This window comes from Acartia tonsa, chromosome 11, assembly GCF_053477335.1.
Source record: "Acartia tonsa isolate MP-2025a chromosome 11, ASM5347733v1, whole genome shotgun sequence".
NCBI lineage: Eukaryota > Metazoa > Arthropoda > Copepoda > Calanoida > Acartiidae > Acartia > Acartia tonsa.
In genome coordinates this window covers 25,377,722-25,403,844 of record NC_137270.1, presented here as the reverse complement: position 1 = coordinate 25,403,844, position 26,123 = coordinate 25,377,722, and the positions used below count along the sequence as shown (strand labels likewise).

Below are 26,123 nucleotides of genomic sequence, written 5' to 3'. Positions count from 1 at the left end.
TTTAATTGTTTTTCTTTCTAGTCTCGCTACTTATGGATGTTGCCCTCTTTGTTAAATTAATGTTTTTTTGTCTTTCTAGCCTCGATAATTATGGATGTTGTCATGCTTGTTAAATTGTTTCTTTTTTATTTCTAGTCTCGCTACTTGTGGAAGTTGCCATCCTAGTTATTTATTTGTATTTCTTTCTAGTCTCGCTACTTATGGATGTTGCCCTCCTTGTTAAATTATTTGTTTTTTCTTTCGAGCAAGGCTTTTATGAATGTTGCCACCCTTGTTAAATTAATGTTTTTTTCGACCATAGCTACTTATGGATGTAATAGTTAAGTTATTTGTTTTTCTTTCGAGCAAGGCTACTTTTGGATGTTGTCATCCTTGTTAAATTATTTGTCATTGTTTTTCTCTCGAGCAAGGCTACTTGTGGATGTTGTCATCCTTGTTAGATTATTTGTTATTTTTTTTTCTTTCGAGCAAGGCTACTTGTGGATGTTGCCATCCTTGTTATATTTTTTGTTTTTTTTCTTTCGAGTCTCGCTACTTATGGATGTTGTTATCCTTGTTAAATTATTTTTTTTTAGAGCCTTGCTACTTATGGAAGTTGCCATCCTTGTTAAACCTTTTTATATTTGTCTTTGTAGATGTGAGGGATTAGTTCAGATTTATCTACCAGATTCTTTAAAATCTCCGGAACAGCCTCCAACACCAGAAACAGCTTGCAACTTAAGAGAGGTAAGCTTTATATTATGGAATCTTCCTGTTAATTTAAAACATTGTTGCAGATTTGTTTTTATAATATCCAAAAGTTATTTACGTGTCTATTTTTTTAAGTATCATATCATATGTTTTGTCTGCCATTTAGAAATGTTTGTCTATCCGGGTGGTGCTAGATCCTCGTTCGGTTCGCGACGTGTTAATGGCTTGTAGAACAGCTTAGCTGATAGATAATCAGTCCAACTTATAAAAAGATATGTGTATTTACAAGAATCGCACAAATAACATAAGTACACATAACTTAGATGGAAAAATGGATAGTTACACAAAGGGGTCATAAAATAATCTACATAAAAGATTAAATGGTTGCTAGCTACGCACCTCCCTATTTTGTGGTAAGGAGGGGAATAACTAGGCCAGTGCAGGGTTCACCACACCCCCCGGCAAGCGACGAGGGAACCATAATAAAATACCCCTCCATCCTATATATTTGGGGTGCAAATTAACTTGATTGATCAACAATACAGATTTTATTACAGGCATAACAAACATTAATTGGCTAAAAGAATATGTTTATTCTACAAACAGAGTCTGTCCTTAATACGTTTGCTTGACTGGTTTTGCGGTATTTTTGAGAAAAGACATCATTTTAGATTTTATCTATTATCAAAGTAAAAAAAATAAGTACATTTCAATTAAATGTATACCAGACAATTATTTTTATTAAACTTCTAATGTAAAAATTAACATTAAATTCTAATCAAAATGTGGGATCAAGTGCAGTTCACGATAAAATGTTCCTGGGAACGAGTATCTTTAATCTAATTTTTAAAGGGGGGGGGGGGGGGCGAAAGTGACACTTTTTGAAACCAAAACTAAAAGTCAAAGGAACTCAACTAAAAAAAGAGTTACAGGTCTGACATTTTGCATGGCAGTTGCTTTATAGGGGTACAATATGGAACTGTGAAGAAACGGCGTCGCAACCGCCGAAAACCGACGAGAAAAGGCAAAAAAAGTTACGGCGGTTTTCGGCGGTTGCGCCGCCGTTTCTTCACAGTTCCATATTTTACCCCTATAAATCAACTGCCATGCAAAATCTCAGACCTGTAACTCTTTTTTTAGTTGAGTTCCTTTGTTGACTTTTAGTTTTGGTTTCAAAAAGTGTCACTTTCGCCCCCCCCCCCCCCTTTAGAGAAAGGTCTTGCTGAAGGGCTGCTGTCAATCGATTTTTGCGCATAGACAATCAATCCCAGGAACAATTTACCGTTGATTGCACTAGATCCAAAATTTATAAAATCAATTTCTGAGTATATAAAATCGATAACTTTCCTTCAATTTTCTCTTAACATACAGAGTTATTTCTTCAGACCTTAGAATCCACAGGTGTGGTAAACTATACAAACCAACATTAAAACAAAATTTTGTAATTTTAATAAGGGGGGGGGGAAGTTTGTACACTTATAGGAAATGAAATTCAGTACCAATGTTTGGGAGGGTCGTATGGGCTTGTTTTTAAAGTTATCAACCTAATTCTTTTTGTAGGCTCTCTTATATGACTTGATATACACGTATTTCTTTGAAAATTGAATTTCGGTACTTTCCTTCTAGGGGCTTGTGGAGCAAAAGACCCCCCAAAACACTAAAAATATGAGTTCTGACCTTATTTTTAAAGATATGGACCTGATTTTTTCTTTATAATACTTTTTTAACATACCCGAATCAACGAACCATTACAGATTTCATTTTGGGACTTCCCTTCTAGGGGCTTGTGGAGTAAGAGACCCCCAAAACACAAAAATATGAGTACTGGGCTTATTTTTGAAGATATCGACCTGATTTTTTTTATAATACCTTTTTAACTTAACCGAATTAACGAACCATTACAGATTTTATTTTGGGACTTTCTTTCTAGGGGCTTGTGGAGCAAGAGACCCCCAAAAATCATAAAAATATGAGTTGTGGGCTTCTCTTTTAGGTAGATATCAACCTTATTTTTTTATATAATAAAAAAATACTATTTTAACATAACCGAATCTACGAACCATTACAGATTTCATTTTGGGACTTTCCTTCTACGGGCTTGTGGAGCAAAAGACCCCAAAAACACTAAAAATATGAGTTCTGAGCTTATTTTTAAAGATATCAACCTGATTTTTTATATAAAAATACTATTTTAACATAACCGAATCTACGAACCATTACAGATTTCTTTTGGGACTTTCCTTCTAGGGGCTTGTGGAGCAAAAGACCCCAAAAACACTAAAAATATGAGTTCTGACCTTATTTTTAAATATATCAACCTGATTTTTTAGGAACACTTTTTTTAACATAACTGAACTAAGAAACCAGTACAGATTTCATTTTAGGACTTTCCTTCTAGAAGCTAGTGGGGCAAAAGACCCCCAAAAAATATTTTTAGAGATATTGAGCTGATTTTTTTCATGAAAACTTTTTTTACATGTTTGAACTAGGTAGCCACTAATAATTTTATTTTGGCACTTTCCTTTTAGGGGAAAGTAGGGTAAAACACCTCCAAAACAAAATAAATTGAGTTCTCAGGTTATCTTTAAAAATAAGCTCAGAACTCATATTTTTAGTGTTTTGGGGGTCTTTTGCTCCACAAGCCCCTAGAAGGAAAGTCCCAAAATGAAATCCTTAATGGTTTCTTAGTTCGGTTATGTTAAAAAAGTATTATTTTAAAAAGATCAGGTTGATATCTTTAAAAATAAGCTCAGAACTCATATTTTTAGTGGTTTTGGAATCTTTGCTCCACTAGCCCCTAGAAGGAAAGTCCCAAAATGAAATCTGTAATGTTTTCTTAATTTGGTTATGTTAAAACAGTATTATTTTTTAAAAATCAGGTTGATATCTTAAAAAATAAGCTCAGAACTCATATTTTTAGTGTTTTTGGGGTCTTTTGCTCCACAAGCCCGTAGAAGGAAAGTCCCAAAATGAAATCTGTAATGGTTCGTAGATTCGGTTATGTTAAAATAGAATTTTTTTATTATATAAAAAAATAAGGTTGATATCTACTTAAAAGAGAAGCCCACAACTCATATTTTTATGATTTTTGGGGGTCTCTTGCTCCACAAGCCCCTAGAAGGAAAGTCCCAAAATAAAATCTTTTATGGTTCGTAGATTCGGTTATGTTTAAATATTATTTTTATATAAAAAAAGCAGGTTGATATCTTCAAAAATAAGCCCTGTACTCATATTTTTGTGTTTTGGGGGTCTCTTGCTCCAAAAGCCCCTAAGAGGAAAGTCCCAAAATGAAATCTGTAATGGTTCGTTAATTCGGTTAAGTTAAAAAGGTATTATAAAATAAAATCAGGTCGATATCTTCAAAAATAAGCCCAGTACTCATATTTTTGTGTTTTGGGGGTCTCTTACTCCACAAGCCCCTAGAAGGAAAGTCCCAAAATGAAATCTGTAATGGTTCGTTGATTCGGGTATGTTAAAAAAGTATTATAAAGAAAAAATCAGGTCGATATCTTTAAAAATAAGGTCAGAACTCATATTTTTAGTGTTTTGGGGGGTCTTTTGCTCCACAAGCCCCTAGAAGGAAAGTACCGAAATTCAATTTTCAAAGAAATACGTGTATATCAAGTCATATAAGAGAGCCTACAAAAAGAATTAGGTTGATAACTTTAAAAACAAGCCCATACGACCCTCCCAAACTTTAGTACTGAATTTCATTTCCTATAAGTGTACAAACTTCCCCCCCCCCCTTATTTCACTCACAACATAACCATAATAATAGATGAGGAATCTCATTATTAAAATAAAAAAGCAAAGAGTTATGATGAGGTTTGTGTTTCTGCCAGTTAACTTTGATATTGTTGACTCTTGTTGGTTGGTTTGGTTGAAGTTCTCACCAATACCTTAAGATGAGAACAATGTTTTTTTATCCATCGTATTAAAGATCTGAGAGAAATTAATCGAATTGGAAGTTATACTGATTGTTATTATAATAAGGGGGGGGGGGATGTTTTGCCACATTTGCGTAAACCTGGTTCCTAGGCTTTATCTTTGGACTGAGAGGATAGGTTATTAAAGATAAAATCATTCTTATATGATGAATTTCACGAAGTTTTAAGATTTTTTGGATAGACCTCCAGGTTCTGGAGCTGCAGGCCTCCAGGTGGTCTCTGTACAGGTAAAAATGAAAAAAAAACATTTCTTTTAAGAGTTAGAGGTCAGCTTATGAAACAAAATATGCATGTTTTTCTTCAAATATGTGAATAACATAAAAGATGCTTAATTTGTTTTATAAGTTGACCTGTAACTTTTAAAAAAAAAAATTCATTTTTTTCATGTGGCAAAACTTCTTCCCCCCCCCCCCTTATAATAACAATTTATAAGATTTTTAGCTTGCTTACACATTTATATCTCACTACTTAGACAAGAGATTTATGAATTTACGACCCTAGAAGACTCTATAGGGGCACTAAAAGGGGGGGGGGGGTAAGTCGACCCCCCTACCTCCTTAAATTTATAACATTTAAGTTTTAAAAAAAGGATATGTTTTTTTGGTGGGGGGGGGGGGGGATAATTATGTTCTAGTGTTTATTTTCCTTGAGAGGGTGGCCAGACATTAATTAATAATTTCCCTGTTTCCTATCCCTGGAAAAGAACTATATCGGTTTAGTGGTTATTGAGATCCTCCGCTACAGATAAAAAAAAAATTTTTGGGATTACCTTGTTGATTTGGTGTCAAGTTTCCATTACTAATTATAAATACTGTTGGAATTTGTGATTGCGATGTAAGGTAAACCGGATGAATTCTGAGAAAGAAAAAAAAATTTCACAAGATTGTCTTTTGTTAAGCTTATTTTTTTTATACATGACATATGAGCAAAGGCGCAATGCCACCTATATCACTGTGGGCTACAATTGAATCAAGACAAAAGTAAGTGCCGAGCCCTGGGACCTATGTAGGGTGAAAATAGGGTACTACGTCAAACCCTAGATACGTCAAACAGTAGATGCGACAAACGCTAGACAGACAAACAGTAGACAGACAAACCCTAGACACGACATACGCTAGATACGACAAACACTAGAATGCGACAAACGCTAGAATATGACAAACACTAGATTTTTTCTAAAGGTGACAAACAATAGATACGACAAACGCTAGAATTGATCCTATTATGTAAAGTAATACGCTTTTTTTTGTCTGTAGCGATGGATCTCACTAACCGCTAAACCGATATGGTTCTCATTTACAGTGAAGCTTCATATGTGTCCAGGGAAGGTTTTAACTAATTTTGTGGAGGGTATCTACCCACCCCCCCAAAAAAATATTTTTTTTTCTTTTTAAAACTTAAAAAGAAAATGAAAATGCCTGTAGTAGGGGTTTGTAGAGGGGTGACAACACCTCCATTTAAATTTGAATTAATATTCCCTGCATTCCCCTATTTTTCCCGAAAATAACCCCAGATGAATCGCTGCACTGATTTAAAGACAAGGACAATATCATATGTAAGTAGTGCAGCAACATTAAAGCAAAATTTTTTTCTCTTGTAATAAACAAGTATTGTAAGTATGAATCTAAAAAGAAAAATTTCATTACAATTGAAATTATTTTATATTTATTAGATTTATTTGATTAAACCCATGGCCTCGGTGAAATAGATTTTTGTAAAACATTTCAGTCAAGCAACGGAATGTCAGAATTATAGATGTACAGACATACACTTACTACTAAATAGCTGCGCTGTTGAAAAAGTGTTGTAAGGCGAGGTCATAAATGGTCAAATAATTAATGCTCATAAAATATTGCTCATCCTAAGTCCGCCCATTTTTATCTCCCTTTGATGTTTAAACAAAGCAACTGTAAAAAAAACTTTATACAAACATGTCATTAAAAAAAATTATATTTAAATTACTAAAATTCTTTATCTCTTTAATTATATTAGACTTAATTTAATAAACCTTCTTTGATATATCTTATAACTGAAAATGACTTTAAATACAAAAAAATAACACATGCTGGTTTAGTTTTAACTGTATTGCAAAATCACCTTTTCATTGCTATATCACATTTTCTGCAGGGAAGTGACAATGATAGCAGAGCGAGAGGGGACAATGGGCTGTTTAGTAAACTAGTTCCCAAAGTTTTATAAGAACGTTTTCTTAATCGTTGGCTAAACAACTTTTGTTACTTTAATGAATTTTGATTGGTTGGTTTAATAAGTTGAGTGTTCAAACGTTTCAACCACTTATTTTTGCTATAGGGGATGTACATAGATTTTTACGGCAATTATCTTATCCAGTTAGATCCCTGTATTAATAGAAATATAAATTTAGTATTAATGAACGAAAAAATTTATAAATATTTTATAAGTTTATATTCTAGCGTATGTCGCTTCTAGTGTTTGTCGCACTTTACAAATTCTACTGTTTGTCGCGAAATGGCAAATTCTACTGTTTGTCGTAGTCTAGTGTTTGACGTATCTATCGTTTGTCTGTCTAGCGTTTGACGTATCTACTGTTTGTCTGTCTAGCGTTTGTCGCATCTACTGTTTGACGTATCTAGGGTTTGACGTAGTACCGAAAATAGACATAAATCCTTGATGATTCCAGGTAGAGACAAAATATTTTAGCGGGGTCTTTTGGTTTTTTTTCAATTTAAAGTTCTGAAAAAAAATTGAAAAAAATATGAAAATCTTTAATAAAAAACAAACAAAAAATGATTTGTAATTTTTTTTTATTTAAAGATACAAACAACTTTTATAAATACTATAAGCTTTAAAAAAATCACAATTTTCAAATTTAGACTTTCAATATAAAGATTTGTAGAAGAAACCTAACAACAAATTCTAACATATTTCTGATCAACATAGCAATAAAACGTCTTTTGCAAAATCTTTATCATTAAAAATAAATAGCACTTACTAAAGACTTTTTTTCATTTAAACTTATACTTTTCACATTAATTAACTTTAAAGATTGTTTTTTTTTAAAAAGAAAGGTTGCGTGATTTTTTTATTCATAATTAATTGCCTAATTTTGAGATTCAGATAAAAAACCTTACTGCTTATATCATTGGATACTCTACTAGCAGCGGCTACGCCTCTAGAGGCGTATCGGGACCCTTAGGTTGGGGGGGAAGACGAACCCCCCCTTACAATTACAGTTTTTTTTAATGAAAAAGTTAAAAACATTTATTTTGGAGAGTTGATTCTCTTGGGATAGTGATGGTACTCATCCCCAAAATATTAATAAACCTTACCAGGACATATAAGAAGCTACCATGTAAAGGAGAACCATATTGGTTCAGTGGTTAGTGAGATCCCTTGGTGCACAAAGACTTACATAGAACGTGTTACTTTATTATAAAGATACATATATACACAGAAAATCTACAATCAGAGTATGTCTGTTTGTTCATCTGTCTGTATAAAAACATTACAGAATATATTTATTTGGTACTAGCGGCTACGCTCCTAGAGGCCTTTAGGGGCACTTGAGAGGGGAAGAAGTGGTTGAATTCTACAACTAGATTTTTATTTTAGACTTAAAAAAAAGTTTTTTTTGTGTGTTGTGGTCCTTTTTTAAGGGGCGATTTCTCTTCTCTTTCTCAAAAAAAGTTATAAACCTTCGATCCAAGGACCAATGAGAAGCTACATAGTAAAGTAAAAAAAGAACCATATCAGTTTTTAAGCATCAGAAAGATGGACAAACAGACATCAATCTATTTTGTATCATAAATAGTGCTTTAAAGCAGGGAGAGATATATCATCTGGAAAAAAAAAATTTTCCTATCGTTTAAAAGTTATATCCCTGTATAAAAAAGATAGGATGTCCGTGTGTTTTTTCTGTCTGTGCCTAAAGTTCTTGCTAACCGCTGGACCAATTTGGTTCTTCTTTATTGACCTATCTTTTAGACTGATAATAGGATCAACATATTAAGGAGTAGTTTAGTGTCTATTAATCCTTATATAAACGTAACAGTTTCTGTGTCTGTCTGTTTGTGTGTGAGGGTGTCTGTCGGTACCGAAGATTCTTTGTAACCGCTTAACTGATATAGTTCTTTTTGGTTCAAGTTTTTCATGGTCCTGAGAAGTTTTGAGTTTAGAAAAAATTAGTTCCTACCCAACATTTAAAAAAAAACTTTTTCTTTTACATACTAAAACTGAAAGTAGGGGAGGGGTCAACTTCCCCCCACTTATCAAGGGCCCCTAGATGCCTCTAGGGGTAAAACCGCTAGTGATAAAATAATTTTTATCTTGAGTTATGATTAAATTGTTCTTTTTCCATTTAATAAAATATTAACCTCAAAGAATATCCAGAATTAGGTAATTGGATTTAACAAGGGAAAAAGACAACATCCATAATTAGTGAAGTTTAAAAGAATGCAAATAAAGAAAATAGCAAGTGTAACATACAGATACAAAAATATATTAATCAGAGCGAGATGGGACAATGGGCTTTTTATTAGACTAGTCCCCATAGTTTAATATAGGAATTTGTTATTCGTTGGCTTAACTACTTAGGGGACCTGTTGCGATTTTTGTTTGGTTGGATTATTAAATTAAGTGCCCAACATTTCAACCATTAACTGAAACATACAGAAGGGTTATCCATGTATCATATTTGGGAATGTAAATCAATTTAGCGGTCATTGTCTTATCCCTTTAGATCCCTGAATAGTAATTAACAATGATCAATGGTTCTTTTTTTTCTTCTCTTTCTTTCTGTAGCTTCTCATTGGTTCTTGGAAGGTTTATAACTTATTTTGGGAGGGTACCTCCACCATCCTAGGAGAAATCAACCCCTAAAAAAGGACCCCATTTCACACACAAAAAATAACTTTTTCTTTATAAGTCTAAAATAAAAATCTAGTTGTAGAATTCAACCACTTCTTCCCCTCTCAAGTGCCCCTGAAGGCCTCTAGGAGCGTAGCCGCTAGTACCAAATAAATATATTCTGTAATGTTTTTATACAGACAGATGAACAAACAGACATACTCTGATTGTAGAGTTTCTGTGTATATATGTATCTTTATAATAAAGTAACACGTTCTATGTAAGTCTTTGTGCACCAAGGGATCTCACTAACCACTGAACCAATATGGTTCTCCTTTACATGGTAGCTTCTTATATGTCCTGGTAAGGTTTATTACTATTTTGGGGATGGGTACTATCACTATCCCAAGAGAATCAACTCTCCAAAATAAATGTTTTTAACTTTTTCATTAAAAAAAACTGTAATTGTAAGGGGGGTTCGTCTTCCCCCCCAACATAAGGGTCCCTATATGCCTCTAGAGGCGTAGCCGCTGCTAGTAGAGTATCCAATGATATAAAGCAGTAAGGTTTTTTATCTGAATCTCAAAATTAGGCAATTAATTATGAATAAAAAAATCACGCAACCTTTCTTTTTAAAAAAATCAATCTTTAAAGTTAATTAATGTGAAAAGTATAAGTTTAAATGAAAAAAAGTCTTTAGTAAGTGCTATTTATTTTTGATGATAAAGATTTTGCAAAAGACGTTTTATTGCTATGTTGATCAGAAATATGTTAGAATTTGTTGTTAGGTTTTTTCTACAAATCTTTATATTGAAAGTCTAAATTTGAAAATTGTGATTTTTTTAAAGCTTATAGTATTTATATAAGTTGTTTGTATCTTTAAATAAAAAAAAATATTACAAATCATTTTTTGTTTGTTTTTTATTAAAGATTTTCATATTTTTTTCAATTTTTTTTCAGAACTTTAAATTGAAAAAAAACCAAAAGACCCCGCTAAAATATTTTGTCTCCACCTGGAATCATCAAGGATTTATGTCTATTTTCACCCTACATAGGTCCCAGGGCTCGGCACTTACTTTTGTCTTGATTCAATTGTAGCCCACAGTGATATGGATTGGGGGAAGGGAGTGTGATTCCTGCTACTGCAAATAATAAGATTTCCACATCAATGCAAGAGTGGGAAATGGTTAGTTTTTTTCAGGTTGTAATTTTCAAAGAAATATATTAGCTTACATGTTTTTCTTGTTGCTAAATGCTAATGACCAATTAAGCTTGTAATTAAGGACACAAATAATATTTAACAATTTTTGTAGGATTGGTTAAATGCAAATAAAAGCTTATCTCTGGTTAAAAAAAACTTTTTTACCTTCTGTTTTTCCATGAATTCTTTATCTTCAATATCTTGTCAATTGCTACGGGAATTACTAACATTGTCATATGGACATAATATACTGTAGGAATATATTTGCTGTCTTCTGGCAAATCAATTTTATATTTTGTTCTTAAAAAGTATAGCCTTTGTTTTGTACAAAGAGTTCCATATACAAGGTATAAGATTAAAACTTCAATTGCAATGAATGTCAACATTACACAAATTACAATTTTTGATAGTTTATTATGATCTAAGCTTAAGAATCTTAATGTATTAGCCACCAAATAGGTTTTTGTGCACAGGACAAAAAATAGATTGGTTAAAATAATAATTGCTGGCACTACACCATTGAACAAGGAACAAGTGAGCTGAGTGTTGTTTGTGTACCATATTATTACTTGGTCTTCCATGAAAATATTTAAAAATCTCACTATTTTGAAATTCATGACATAAAGTCCACCAGATATCATTAAGCATCTCATAAGAGAGGTTAGCAAGGTCTTCTGAATGTCCAGCAAGGTTCCATAGTATTTGTAAATAAAGAACAGGCAGGCCAATTGAAGTATGGTTACTAGTAGTTCACACAGAAAAAGTATGGATAAGGGAATTAGAGAAAACCCTTAAAAAATTAAATATATGCATATTTTTGGAGAAGATTCCCTACACCAATTAGCATCAAATATGCAATTTACTTTGTCGGTTGGTCTTTGAGTCATGCCAGAAAAATATAAATAATTAAAAAACAGGGAAAGTTTTTGTGATTATTTTCTACAATATATTTTTATTCGTGATTAAAACGAATCATGAAATGCTCTTTAAATCTTCTTGTCTGTATTCCTTTCCATGATTTTTTGTACTTCGCTTCTTATGGATGTTGTTGTCCTTATTTTTAAATCACACCTTCAGCTATAAAGATCAGACCAATAAAAACTGATGGAAGATAGATCCACATTATTCAAGTGTTTTGATACAATTGGTCAAAATTCATCATTTCTAAAAAGTATTATCATATCAAAATTGTTAATTTTTTTGTACAGGGGGCCTTAAAAAATTAATAGTTGAAAGAGGACTATGCAAGAATGTAATGTAGGACCAATGTTTCAATAGTTTTTTGATGTATGTTAATTAACTAATAATAAAGGTATACCAAAAAAGCTTGAATTCAATAGTGTAAGGTGTTGAAATTAGTGACATCAGAGGTAATTGTCAGGGGGTGTACCAAAAAAAATTTATACCCTCCTTAAACCAAAATCCAGGTGGATTTATTTAATACAGTCATCTTAATTTTGCCAGATGGGTGGACTATCCACATCCCTACAACCCATTTCTGCTTACCTCTGGTTAAAAGCATAAGCCTTTGTTTGTGAATAATCCCCTTTCACTAAATATATATATTTTATGACTGTAATTGGATTAAACTCATTGACATTATCCATTAAGTATTTCACAAGAAATATAGAACAAAGGGAGCGGTAGTTTTTTCAGAATTCCGTAAAGATGTGTTTAAGACTTTAAAATAGGTGTTGAACTCAAAAATTTGGTAGGGCAGATTCTCTAATATGGTACACTATAAAACCGCTGCATCCGAAAATTGGTATATCCCGCCAATTTTTTTTTTTTTTGCTTTTTCTCGCTATATCACACAAATTTGAATCATTTAAGACAAACTTATCATTTTCTAAAAAAGTTGACCTTTGTTTTGCTCTGGACACTTTTGGATTTTAATATTGGAAACATGTCCCATATTGAAAAAAAAGTTGTTCAAAATTGTCAAAAACACGGGGGAAAAATTCGGCGGGAGCAACTCTTCTTTCGCCATTTTTTCTCAAATCCTGTTATACCCCATTAAAGCAACTGCCATGCCAAATTTTAGAGTTCTACTCATATTGTAAAGTCTTATAACACACACCTTTATAGAATTCTGCGAACACTACTGCTCCCTTTAAACACATTTCAATTTTTATATTTCTATATTCATTAACGACTGAATTATAATATCCAGAAAAAAATACCTATACTTTAACCAATTAAACTGAACTGGTAGAAAGAATTTTAGTAATTTACTTTTTAAATTAACTTGCTTTCCTCTTAGGAATTAATCAATTTTAGATCAATATCTTCTCTTATAAATAAGGATGATTATACTATCTTAGATCACTGTTTTATTGAATTCTGGCAGAATGTTTTATTATAACTCGGTTCGTTTATTTATTCCATAAAATGCTAAAAATATGCTTCTGCTTCTTTCAAAATTTCTTGCAAAGATTCTTCTAAGAAATAAGCTGAAATCTCAACAGTTTTCCTCAAAGTTCCAAGTCTAGCACAGAACCCCCTTTTCTCAATTTGAAATAAATAGGGGGGAACAAGTTTTCAGTTGTTTCTTTACTTCAGGGTCAGTTTGGGCTAGGTTAATTTTTTGTACACTGTTACCCAGCAGGGTTAGGTAGGGCCACAGCAGGGGTTGGGTATTTACAACAAAAAATTATCACTCCCCCCTTCCATAATGTTTTATTTATTTTGCAAAAAAGGGCGCTGGTTTCTGTGCTTGCTAGGTACTTTAAGGGAAAGCTCTGAAATGAGGGTAGAATCAACTTGACTTAAGTTAAAGATGTGCTTCTGTAGATCTGTATATTAATTCTTGTTCTTTATTTAATGTACTTTTAGATCAGTGTAAATGGTAATAAATGGAACAGAGAAGATGTTATGAATGTTTACCGCGGCATTTTCGCCTCTAAAATTGGAAAAGATGACCATTTTTCAAGGTAGAATAGTTATTAATCTCATGTTTCTCAAGGATAGTTTTCCGCGGATATTAAAATGAAAAATTTTAAGATTAAATCCAAAGGGATAGTTCTACGAAGTGTATTTAAAGAGTTAAGGTACTTAGAGTAGTGAACTTATATATGTCTTAGTAGAATATATTAGGCATTGGATAGATATGATTATATGTTAAAGAATTTTTAACATTGACCAGACCAAACTTTTTTTATTTGACAATATCTAAAAAAGTTAGTGATTTGCCACATAAATTACATGAGAATGGTCTTTTTTTTCCAAATATGTATAGCCAAAACACCAATATCAGAGAATCTTTTTCCACATATTTCACAAAAGTTATAAAAAAAATTGAACAGGGATTCCCCTAGGGACATGTTACTTAAAAAACATAGAAAATAACGACCGGTTCAATATAGGACGGGTTTTCTATAGATTCTTATTAAAAAATTAAAGAAAACCGTCCGGTTTACTTACAATTTACACATTATCTCACGCGGAAATAACAACTAACCATACAACATGAATTTATGTTGCAATTCACTAACTTTTTTAGATATTGTCAAATATAAAAAAAGTTCGGTCAGGTCAATGTTTACATTCTTCACAATCATATCTCTCCAATGCCTAATATATTCTACTAAGACATATAAAAAGATCACTACTCTAAGTACTATACTAAATATTTTATTGGTCATTCTTTGTTGTTATGTGTATTTTGTTGTATAAAAAGTTTGAAGTTCTATCAACTAGTAAATGCTATCTAAAGTTGTATTTATGACAAAAAAGTTTTTGCCATATATAACATGCAACGAAGTTAAAAATAAAAAACTCAATTTTTAAGGAAAATCCCTGGTCAAATCTTTTAATTTTAATCAATAACTTTATATTATGCACTACTACGTTATTTAAAATAGAAAAAACTTACAGTTCACTATTTTTTTTTAAATGCACTTCGTGAAACTATCCCTTTAAGTTTTTTGGGAGGTGGTAAATCTATTAGGAGTCTACTTCCTTCTCCCCCCCCCCCCACCTTAAATGCCCTAGAGGCTTCTAGGGGGCGCATTCCATCAATACGAATTAGGTACACAAGAATTGTTATAGAATACGTTGATATATTGACGGGGGGGAATTTGTCGTCAATTTGGGTGCTAATATGGACCTCATTTATTGGACAGTTCGTTTAACCAGTAGGAGAGGATGGGGTAAAGGGGTTTGATGAGTCTTCTTAGCCAGCTGCGAGTGTCCGTTATAAGAGTTCCTTGAAAATCTTGTGTAACCTACAAGTAATAGATCTATACAAGTTTATATTTTCTAGATACAACGAAGAGCATACAGAAGCAGTGAAATCCGTTGTAAAACTTGCCTTGTCAATGCCAGATTTTGATGCCATGGTTTCTTTGCTCACTGTTATGAGGGTGAGCATGTCTTACCAAAATATTTTGGGCTCAATACGCCCAATTATGGAAGGAAGCTATTATGCTATATAAAGAAAAGGCCCTACAATTACTAATGAGCTTTAATTGGCTTACCTAATTAATTTCTATTGCAGACTCGATCCCATAAACTTGCCATTTTAAAGTGTCTTGAAGAGCATAGAACCCCCTTCCGCCCTTTTTAAAATTGAAAATTATGGGGTGGGGACTAGAAATAGTTTTTTAATTATTTATTCCTCAGTTTAGGTTGGGTTGTATTGGGTAATGTGAAGCTCAGTTTAGAACACCGAAGTTATAGGCCACGCAAAGGCTAGACATAGAAAAAAATCTACTCTCTTTCCCTGGGTGGGGTGATTTCAGTGCTCGCTATGCATGATATCCACGTGTATTCTAAATCCAATATAGGCACCCTGTAACAAGAGGCTGTACATTGAAGCTATGGTAACTCTTATACAAGCAAGAGATGATGTGGGATTCATTATTCCCAGTCTAGTCTCCATAGCTCCAGAACTTTTCTTTCCAAACATTCAAGGTATATTACATTCTTTGGTATGATGATTCCTTTAACAATAAGCATTATTATTTTAACAATTTTATTGTAAAACTATTCCCTTGATGTTTGGAAAATCAATTTTTGCGACATTTTGGGAAAATGTTATAAGCGGCCTTTATTTAAATAATTTTGGGACTTTTTTTTTAGGTTTTTTAAATAATGTTAATACTCAGTATTTATTTTTGTTCGTTTGTTTGGCAGTCTGGTCATATAATCTTGTTTTTATAAATTCACGGACAAAATATTAATAGAGTAACTTTATTACTTTAAATTAAAATCATTACAGTTAATTGTTATTTTATTCATTTTAATTTTATTGTTAGAGAACCGCAGAGCTCGTCAATTCCGGGGAAATAGAAATCAAGTCATCAGATTTAGATCTACTCATAGGTAAATTACAAACTAGATGATTAATTTTGCAACAATTAGGTATTTAGAAAGCGTAGTAACTCTATGATCTTAACCTCGAAGTCTGTACGTCGATTTAAACTATATCGCTGATGTAATTATCCTATTCATATGATATTTTGTAAGAAACGAAGATTCCTACAACCGGTTACAATTGTTAAAACATAGATCCTGATGTAATCAGGATCCTCTATTTGCAATTTGCAACAAAAGTTTAAGTAAAGAATATCTAATCGAAATCCTGTATTCATAAAATTACAATTTTGCAACAAAGAGGGAGGTCATTTTCTAGTAAATCCCGTAAAGGTGTGTGTTATAAGGCCTAAAAATAGTAGTAGAACGATAAGGTGCTCTATATATTTGTATTCCCTATTGAATAGAACAAAAGGGAAATTTTTTTTTTTTTTTGATAACCGTACCTGGAATATCTTTAAAAAATACGAAATTTCTATCAAACGCTTTGTTTGGCTCAAACTGACAAAAATTAAAGAAAAATATAATTATGATAATAATGTTTTCTATAGGTACAATGTAAAGGTTAAGAACAATCTATACCATTAAACTAAGGAAGAAGCCATTCTTTACAGGTTGATTTATTATAATTATATTTTTTTTTAATTTTTGTCAGTTTGAGCCAAACAAAGCGTTTGATAGAAATTTCGTATTTTTTAAAGATATTCCAGGTACGGTTATCAAAAAAAAAAAAAAAATTTCTTCCCTATTGTTCTATTCAATAGGGAATACAAATATATAGAGCACCTTATCGTTCTACTACTATTTTTAGGCCTTATAACACACACCTTTACGGGATTTACTAGAAAATGACCTCCCTCTTTATTTACAAATTTTTTTACCTCTAGCTTTTACATTCTTCAAGTGTTCATATTTGTTTGTTCTACCGTTTGATTTCAAAGCATTGCTATTATGGATGTTGTCATCATTTTTAATTTACATAATGAATGGTTTGGTGCCATCGTTGTTCAATTTTTATGGTAGGGAGGGGACATTGGACTGTAAGTTATACCTTTACCAAAAGATTTTTAACCATATTATTCGTTATTATTAAAAAACTAGTAGTATCTACAATTTTTAACCAATATATTATCTTAATAAGAAAAGGGGTAATATTGTAAATCATTTTTTTGTCTTATTTTGTTGCTACATGAAAATCACTCTCAAATAACACCTGTTATGAACTTAATTTAGAATAAAGTAAGAGAGAAATAAATGTTTCTTTAAATAAAAAGTCTTTAAATGTATAGTTAAGGTTTTTTTTAATTCAACCATCTCGTAATCAATGCGCAAATGGCACATCCGAATTTCAGGATGAAATTTGGTATGAGTTATCCTTGGTAGGTATATTTTCCCAAAATCGAATAAAAAGTGGGAAAATTAAAGGCTAACGACTGTCGGCTCAGCCGTTTAGCCGTTTTGGGACTCTAAGTGCCATTTGCGCATTGATTACGAGATTGCATTAACCCCCTTATATTTTTCCATGGATACAAAAGTTTGCAGAAAATTTGTCTCTTTTCCGCTGCATAAAGAGCTCACACTTTATAACTTTAGAAAGTACCACATTATTGTAAGTCTTTTTCTTAAGACAACTCAAAAGTTATCCAATGAAGTAACTAAAATCTAAATGTTCTAGGACTTATCCAGCCAACGAGCCAGAAGGTCGTATGTGGCATATCAGAGAGGATCCTGTGTTTAGCACCATGCATTGGACTTGGCACAGCATTACCAATGGTGCCAACACGGCGTAAGTGGAACATAACAAGGATGATAACGTCCATTGTTTGCGAAACCCAAAAAATTATGGATTAAAATAAAAGGGAAATAAATCTGAAATAATATTTGGGGGCAAATGGAGACATCGTCAATTTTACAAATTGTTGCCCCCGAATAACAACTGAAAAACACGTATAAGTTTCGTGACTTTTTTTCGAATTAATTTAGTTATTGATTTAAGCTGGGTTAAATCCTATACTAGATGCGAATTTGGAATATAAAAGCAGTCTATTTTGAATAGCAGCGGAAGAGATCTCAGTTCCCTAATAGTTTAATGGACTGACAGACAGGAAAAGTAAATTATAAAGTAGCTTCACTACTAAAGACATAAATTATTTGGCACTATTTTTCACTTTGTCAAAACAGCATTTTTTCTTATACTTTTAATTTTTATAAAAATACTAATTGTAGTATAAAATAAAAAGTCATCATTTTAAAAACTATTTACATAACACCATTTTTCATGTGATTAGTTAGATTCATCCTTTTTAGACGCCTAATGCTAAGAAGAGGAGAGCTGTTCTTTTACATGCACAGACAAATGCTTAACAGGTGAATTTAAGATATCTCTAATTGCTGATCCTATATGTTTCTCCTTTTAAAGTGAAGCTTCTATTAGGTCCATGTCATATTTAAAAACTATTTAGGGAAGTGAATCTCAAGTCTTCTAATGAGAAATTATTACTAACACCCCCCCCCCCCCCACCCCATAACCAATAAAAAAAATATTTCTTCAATCTAAAAAAAGATCTAAAAGATACTCACATTTCCTGCACCCAAGTGCCTCTAGATGACATTAGGGGCATAGCCGTTAATTGTTAAATATAATCCTCCAAACTTAAATGTTATTCAAGGTACAATTGTGATCGAATTGCGGTTGGCCTGTCTCCAGTGGATGCGTATGATCCAAATGATTGGCAGAGACGTGGTGGTCTTATTGGTTACTCGCCTAATCTTCTAAGTAAGCATTTTTGTCAGCTTTCCCCTGAATGCAGCCCTCGCCACTTCCTTCACGCTCCTCCCCTTTCCCACCTTTATAATGAAAATGGACTAAGTACTACTAATTGATAAGTACCTTCTAACAATGAAATTGGGTATCACATGTTTTGTTGAATTCAATTCGTTATAATAAAGTATACGACAAAGCACTATGAAATGATACAAAAAGCAAACAAAAAAATCAAGGAATCCAACAACTTTTAATTTTTTAAAGAATAAATTCAGAATCAGCAGCCTTAAGTCGCATATGATATAGACAGTAAATTAAGCACAGTTCACGGTAAGCGACATCAATAGAAAATGATTTTTAGATAGAAACCCAACTTTTCCTTAATTATCATAATTGTTACTTTAATTTAGTATATAAACGAAAAAAAATTTCAATGATCCCTTTTAAAAGAATATTGAGCTTTGAAAAATTTAGGTGAAAATATTTTTAAAATGATATCCCGTTCAGGAATAATTTTTGAATGAAATCTAAAGATTTTCACTTTTATAATTTATTTTAGGAGGTTACTCGGCCAGACCTCCTAACAGGGTCATGAGTGGTACTGATGCTAATAGTCTCAACAGAGCCAGACAAAACTTGTTAAGAGCTGTTGACAATGGTTGGATTAATGGTCAAAGGTAAATTGAATGCCTTTTTTTCAGTTGAAATAAGTAATTCAATTGGCTAAAATTTCAATTTAAGTAACCCAATAAAAACCTGTATAAAGGGAATGGTAGCTTCCGCAATATTGCGTAGAATTGTGAGCAAGCTTCCAGTCAAAGGCGCTTATACAGTCTAACTATTCTAAATGTTATAGTATAATCAAACCATATTTAAAACAGTTAGACCTAATAAGCGCATTTGACTGGAATCTTTCAACTTTACGCAATATTGTGAAAGCTTCTATTCCCTTTTTATTCTTTCAAGAAGAGAGCTGAAATATTTGAAAAAAAAATAATGACTTGAAAATTGAAAAATAATGACTTGAAAATTGAAAAATATGAGCAACATATTTTCATTCAATTACTTATTTATTTGTACCCCTTAATAAAACAAGTTTATCAGTTTGAAGGAAAAAGCCTAATACATGGAAATCAAAAATTTTCAAGCTTTTGCATTGGTCAAGTAAAGGGGGGGGGGGGTTAATGCAATCATTTCGTAATCAATGCGCAAAGGGCACTAAGAATTCAAATTTCGTTATGAAATTTGGCATGTGTGTGTAATCCAAGGTAGGTCTATTATCCCTAATTTGAACAAAAAGTTGGAAAAGTAACTGCTCACCCGTTAATCCGTTTTTCGGCTATTTTCCTATAGTAATTTCACAAGCCCTAACTAAACATCATTCTCTTTTCCTCGCCAAGCTGTTAACAGCAGGTTCTAGTCTGTAGAGACTGGTACTAGAAATTGAAAAAATGGTAATTGGTATAATTTAACTTAAAAGAAAGCAAAAATATGTTTGAAAAAGTTAATTCCTACATAATAAATGATGGATTTGCCCTGAAAATAGCCAAAATACGACTAAATGGCTAAGTTATTTTTCCAACTTTTTGTTTAATTAAGGGAAAATAGACCTACCAAGGATTACTCGTGCTATTTGCACATTGATTACGAGATGTTTGCATTAAAAACCCTCCCTGTGCTGCAAGTAAACTAAACTATCTGGCAAGTTTGTGTATCATATTAATAAAAGATCAAGAACTTTTCCTTTACTAGGTACTGACAATGCTAAGAGTTCATATTATTTTACATTTCAAACATGAAAATAAAGTCCATAATATTTATTTGTCGCATCGTATTATAAACAGATTTCCGTGGATACAAAAACGTACAATTATAAGATAAGGGTTGGAAGCCCCGAGATGCCGAATGCACGGGCTAACAAAACTGGTTTTAATATTATGAGTACATTTTTATATTCGTAGAAAACTGGATACAATACGATGCTAAACAATTTATTTTTATTACAGGTACATATTTAACATATTATGTTTTCCAGACTTGGATATGTACAAGGTCAAGATGTTGGTATAAGTGCTCTTGGTGATGCAGTTGAACCTGTTGGAACTACCAATACTGGCAACTATCATAACAGAGGTCGGCTTAGCTTTTTTAAAAATAAAATGATTTGACAAATTCAACAAGAATAGCATAAGCTAAATACGAAGAAAAATTCACTTTTGCCTAACAGTCCGGTCATGTATGTTTCCCAATGGCTTGACTTTTTTTTTGAGAGTAACTCCGAGCCCCTTCTCTGAAGGGGGACTGCCATTTACACATCCAGCAATTTTACAGTGGATGTGTTTTTGTCAGTGCAATGGATGTATTTATGACAAACTGAATTCATACTGTATAAATGACAGTAAAATCGATTCTCATGTCAAAAATTAAATACATCTGACACTGGCATTTACACATCTCTGAATACTAATATCTTACAATCCTAATAATATTATCTCTAGTATGACTTCAGAACTACTTAATATTATATTAGAACCAGTTCTGAGTCATATTGAAAAATCCTGTATCATATTGTATTACACGAATAATAAATAAAAAAATCATAAAATTGATTCTAGTTTTTTAGTCCAATATTTTTTAATTTTTACATGATATGATATGATGTGACAAATAAATATTATACTTTTAGACAACAGATAGAAAAAACACAATTTATATGATATGTTAAAAATATATTTTGGTAAAAACTACTAGAATGTATTTAAAATATTAATACCTAGAAAGTTTTCATATTTCAAATTTAAATTCAGGCCATGTTGTAATCGCTGATATGTCCACACCTAGAGCTGGAGTTATGGGTGGTACTGAAAACGCAATCAGAGATCCAGCTTTTTTCAGGTAAAAAATGAGAGTGCTTTTATGCAAAATATGGTATTTAGCACTAATAACCAGAAATAAAGTATAACCAACGAGCGAAATATATCTAAAATAATATTAAGGGGGCAAATGGAAAGGTCGTCAATGTGTTGCCCCCCAACGACATCTGAAAAACACGTATAGGTTTTGTGAATTTTTTCGAATTAATTTCTTTGTTGGTATAAGCTGACTGATAACATCCCATTTTATTTTGAATTAAATTAAAAAAAGGGGGTTGAGTAGTTTCCGTTTTTGTATAATTTTTTATTTGTTAGGTGGCATCAGAATATTGATCTGGTTTTTGCCAGATATAAGCGGAGTATGGGGCCCTATCCTGATTCTGATCTCAGCTTTCCAGGTATGATTCTGTTTTTTTGTGCATCCTTTTTGCTTTCTCGTCATTTGTATGTCTGTTAGGACACCAAAAACAATGGTCTCCAAAAAGTCTGTATTCTATTTAGAACTCTAGGTTTGTGTGTCTTTACACGAAAGGACAGAAGTCTTTTCAGTTCTAAACTTCTTCAGTTTTAATTAAAACTATTCATGTTTGTGGATTTACAATAAAAAACTTTCTTGTAAAACATCTAATACTAGCGGCTTCGCCCCTAGTCTCTAGTGGCTTTGCCCCAAGAGAAATAATTACATCTTTTATTACCTACCCAGCGGAAAAAATACGAATGGATCGCAAATTTTCGCAAATAAATAGCGAATTCGAAAAAAATCGTAAAAGGAGAGGGGTATGTTTCTGGTAAAATCCGTAAAGGTTGTGTTATAAGTAAAAAAAAACAGTAGTAGAACGATAAAAATTTAGGTTAAAATTTTTTGTCTATAGTTCTTTTCAATAAGAAATACACATATTTAGTGAATATTATCGTTCTACTACTATTTTTAAGCCTTAAAACACACACCCTTACGTATATTCCCTAAAGAGTAGAATCCGATCGGTTCAGTGGTTACCGAGATTTTAAGGGACAGACAGAAGGACGGACAGGCATCATTCTAATTTGTCTTATAGATTAGTTATGATTTTATTACTACTTAATCTCACGGAGGGAGGGGACATTGCTCTGTTATTACACTGCACTAGTCCTTAAAGTTATGATACTTTCTTATTCGTTGGGATAAAAACTTTGGGGGCTTTATTGAATTTTGATAGGTTGGTTCATTAAAATGAGTGTCCAAACGTTTCAACCACTATTGTAATCTACAGAGGGAGTTATTTTGTGTGTCGGATCATGGGGATGTACATCAATTTAACGGCTAACGTCTTATCCCTTTTGATCCCTGACTTTTTCAGGCGTCACTGTGACTGGAATGAATACAGTTTCTCAGGTTCATATTTTATTATAATAGTTAATAAATAGTAAATTTAGATCCACAATTAGTTAATTGGACTAATAGGAACACAGTGAAGAAACAATCCGGCCATATTATTAGTTAGAACAAGTACACATTTTATTACGAGAGGGCAGTTAGTAATTTTCATTTCATCTATATAAAACAAGTCATATTTGTACAAAACTCTTCGCTAGAAATTCCTTTTTGTTGGTCAAACTATTTTGACTGACAGCCCATCTACAGTAATAAATCTATTCAATAGTTTAAAAAGTTATTAGCTTCAAGCTTGTGACTTTGTACCTAGCCCGTACGGCCATCTTATTTTTAAAAGAAATTGAAAGAAATATGCTTATAATAAACTAACAGGATGTTTGTCCGTCTGTCTGTTTGTACGCTAGGATCTCTCTAACCACTAAACCGATATGGTTCTCCCTTACAGGGTAGCTTCGCATAGGTCCTGGGAAGGTTTCTAATTGGGGGAGATTAATACCGTTACAAAAAAATTTTCTCTATCCCCCCCTCAAAAAAATTTATATTTAAAAAAATTAAATTAAAATTTATTTTTTTTATTTATACCTATTTTAAAAAAATTAAGTTAAAAAAAAATTTTAGTCTAAAATATAAAAAAAAATGTTATTGAATTCAACTACCCCCTTTATAAGTGCCCCTAGAGGCCTCTTATGTAGGTTCACATAATCCTGCAGTTTTCTATAACCTTCATTTTTGGTTTTCAGGGTCGCCAAAACAGATTGAGAACTTTCCTACGAGTTGACACCATTGATGTCAACCAGGAATATTTGTTGAGGTGAACTAATTTAGTATTAAAAGGAATAGTTGCACGAAATGCATTTTAACTTGAATTTAGTGAACTGTATATTTTTTCCTGTTTAAACTACTCTGGTAAGCCGAGCGTACTCGGCCCACGGGGTAACGAGTTCGGATTCAACGGGCCCTAGCCTTTAAGTATTCTACCAAACAAACAAGCAGGATTCAATCATACAGAATTATATATTTAAACTGAATAATATTTACAAGTTATGTTTACTATATATATACAACAAAAATATAACAATGGTTAGGTTTGAAGGGGGTGTGGGGCGCTAGGGCTTAGCGCCCGACGGTAGACAGGCTGTGGGGGCAGCGGTGGTAAAAGGGGAGGCAGTGCCTCCCGATTATATAAGCGCATGATGGACTCGTGATAGTTGCATGTTCAAGTCCCCTCCCCACATTTAGGCAGGCTAGTTTGACCGCCGGGTGCGGGGTTAACAGCGGTCATGAGATGGATAGTGATATAATAGGATTAGTGCGGGGGGTTTGTTATCATAAGTCACAGCGAAGCAACTCTGTAATCGGCCTGTCCGTATGGGTGTCGTATTACCACAACCTCCCCTTCAAGGGTTGCGTGGCTCCTGAGCCACCAGGCCTTGAACCTGGGGATACGACAGCCGGCTCATGCGCCGGACAGGCAGTTCTTGGGGCACAGCTCGATGGAGGACAGCTCGGGCTACACAGGCTCCCCGGGACACTCGTTGCTCGGTCTGACTGTGGTTGGTGATCAGCATTGTCAGCTCCTGGTTGGCTTCTAGGCGTGGGTTGGCCACGGCCAGGCCTCGCCGCTGGAAATTTTGCCTCGTCTGCAGGATCAGTTCTGCCGCGGCTGGTAGCTGGACACGGAGGCCTAGGCAGACTCTGGTGGTTCCTAAGGGTGGAATGGTGATGGCAAAGGGCGCATAGAGCTCCATGGGGGCGCCTGCTTGATTCAGGTTGCTTGGCCTCCTAGCTCCTACCCGGATGGGGATGGCTGTCATCAGCAGGGGGCACATGGCTTCTTCTTCTTCTTCTGGGGCGGCCTCTTCCATCGCAGTGGCTGGCTCTTCTCCTACAGGCTCGCTGCTGGCTGGCAGGTTCTCCATGTCTGCGTCAGGGTTCCAGATGGCATCTCTGAGTGGCTCTGGAGCGGGCGGCGGCGGCGGTGGTTCGTTGGGCTGCTCCTGCAGGTTTTCCTCCACTGGGTCACGATCTTGGCCGCTAGGCTGTGGGGCGGCTGCGGCTGGCTGGTGCACTGGGAACTCTCCTGGGTTGCTAGCTGCGGGCGCCGCCGCTCCAACTGGCAGCTCGGTGGCATCCTCGTCGCCGTCCACGTCAACTTGGATGTCTTCTGGGATCTGGTGGGCAGTCACATCTCCAGTGTATTTGCGCAGTCGGCCGACATGCGCGGTAACTTCTGAGATCCTGGCTACTGGAGAGGCAGGTTTAATGACATAATGGACTTCTGTAGCTTTCCTCACTACTTTCCAGGGGCCAGTCCATCTCTTGGTAATCTTGGCTGCCTTTCCTGGCACCAGGCGAGGGGCCAGGTACCAGACCAAGTCTCCAACCTCATACTTGGCCGTGCCTTCGTAAGCTGCCGCGCTCCTCCTGATGGCTCCCTCCTCCTTCTGCTGGATGGCATCATAAACTGCATAGTAGCGCTGCAACAGAGCTTGGACGTTGGCTGGAACTGAAGCATATTCGGTCTCTGGCAGCCGTAGCACCATGTCCACCGGAAGTTTGGCCTCTCTCCCAAAGAAGGCCAGGAACGGGGTCACACCAGTGGATCTGCAGGCCTTGGTGTTGTAGGCAAAGGCGATGGCAGGCAGGTGTGGCTCCCAGTTGTTATCGTCTCTGTCTAGGAACAGACGCATGCCTGTGTTGAGCGTCCTATGAAACCTCTCCACTCGGTTGGACTGCGGGTTGTAGGGTGGTGGATGTATCAGGCCAATCTCGAGCCGGGAGGCCAGTTCCTGGAATACCTGGCCGGTAAATTCCATTCCATTGTCGGAATGGATCTTCAGGGGGCATCCGAACGTGGCCAGGTGGCGGTGCAACAGGGCTTCAGCCACCGTGAGGGTGCGCTTGTTGGGGATGGCGTAGAGGCTGACAAACCGGCTAAATCCATCTTGGCAGGTGAGGATGTAGCGGTTCCCAGCTGGGGTCTCTGGCAGTGGCCCCACCAGGTCGATGAATAGGACTTGCTGTGGATACCCCTGGCGGGAGGGCACGTGGATCCCCTGCTTCAGCCTCTCCTTGGTAACTTTCTGGACACACTCAGGGCAGGTTTGTACCATCAGGCGGACGTCACGGGCCAGGT

At 34.4% G+C, this 26,123-nt stretch overlaps 1 protein-coding gene across 1 annotated transcript in view; it reads left to right on the top strand.

The window, feature by feature from the left end:
- Positions 1–26,123, top strand: part of LOC145331699 (uncharacterized) — a 48,742-nt gene that overhangs the window by 12,478 nt on the left and 10,141 nt on the right. Inside the window, exons 7-20 of the mRNA XM_080176507.1 lie at positions 636–726; positions 13,498–13,595; positions 14,927–15,026; positions 15,450–15,576; positions 15,921–15,987; positions 17,654–17,764; positions 18,286–18,345; positions 18,648–18,754; positions 19,302–19,419; positions 20,778–20,875; positions 21,550–21,637; positions 21,931–22,013; positions 22,953–22,987; positions 23,728–23,798. Of these exons, the coding sequence (XP_080032633.1) occupies positions 636–726; positions 13,498–13,595; positions 14,927–15,026; positions 15,450–15,576; positions 15,921–15,987; positions 17,654–17,764; positions 18,286–18,345; positions 18,648–18,754; positions 19,302–19,419; positions 20,778–20,875; positions 21,550–21,637; positions 21,931–22,013; positions 22,953–22,987; positions 23,728–23,798 (1,254 nt within the window). The remainder of the gene's footprint in view (positions 1–635; positions 727–13,497; positions 13,596–14,926; positions 15,027–15,449; positions 15,577–15,920; positions 15,988–17,653; positions 17,765–18,285; positions 18,346–18,647; positions 18,755–19,301; positions 19,420–20,777; positions 20,876–21,549; positions 21,638–21,930; positions 22,014–22,952; positions 22,988–23,727; positions 23,799–26,123) is intronic.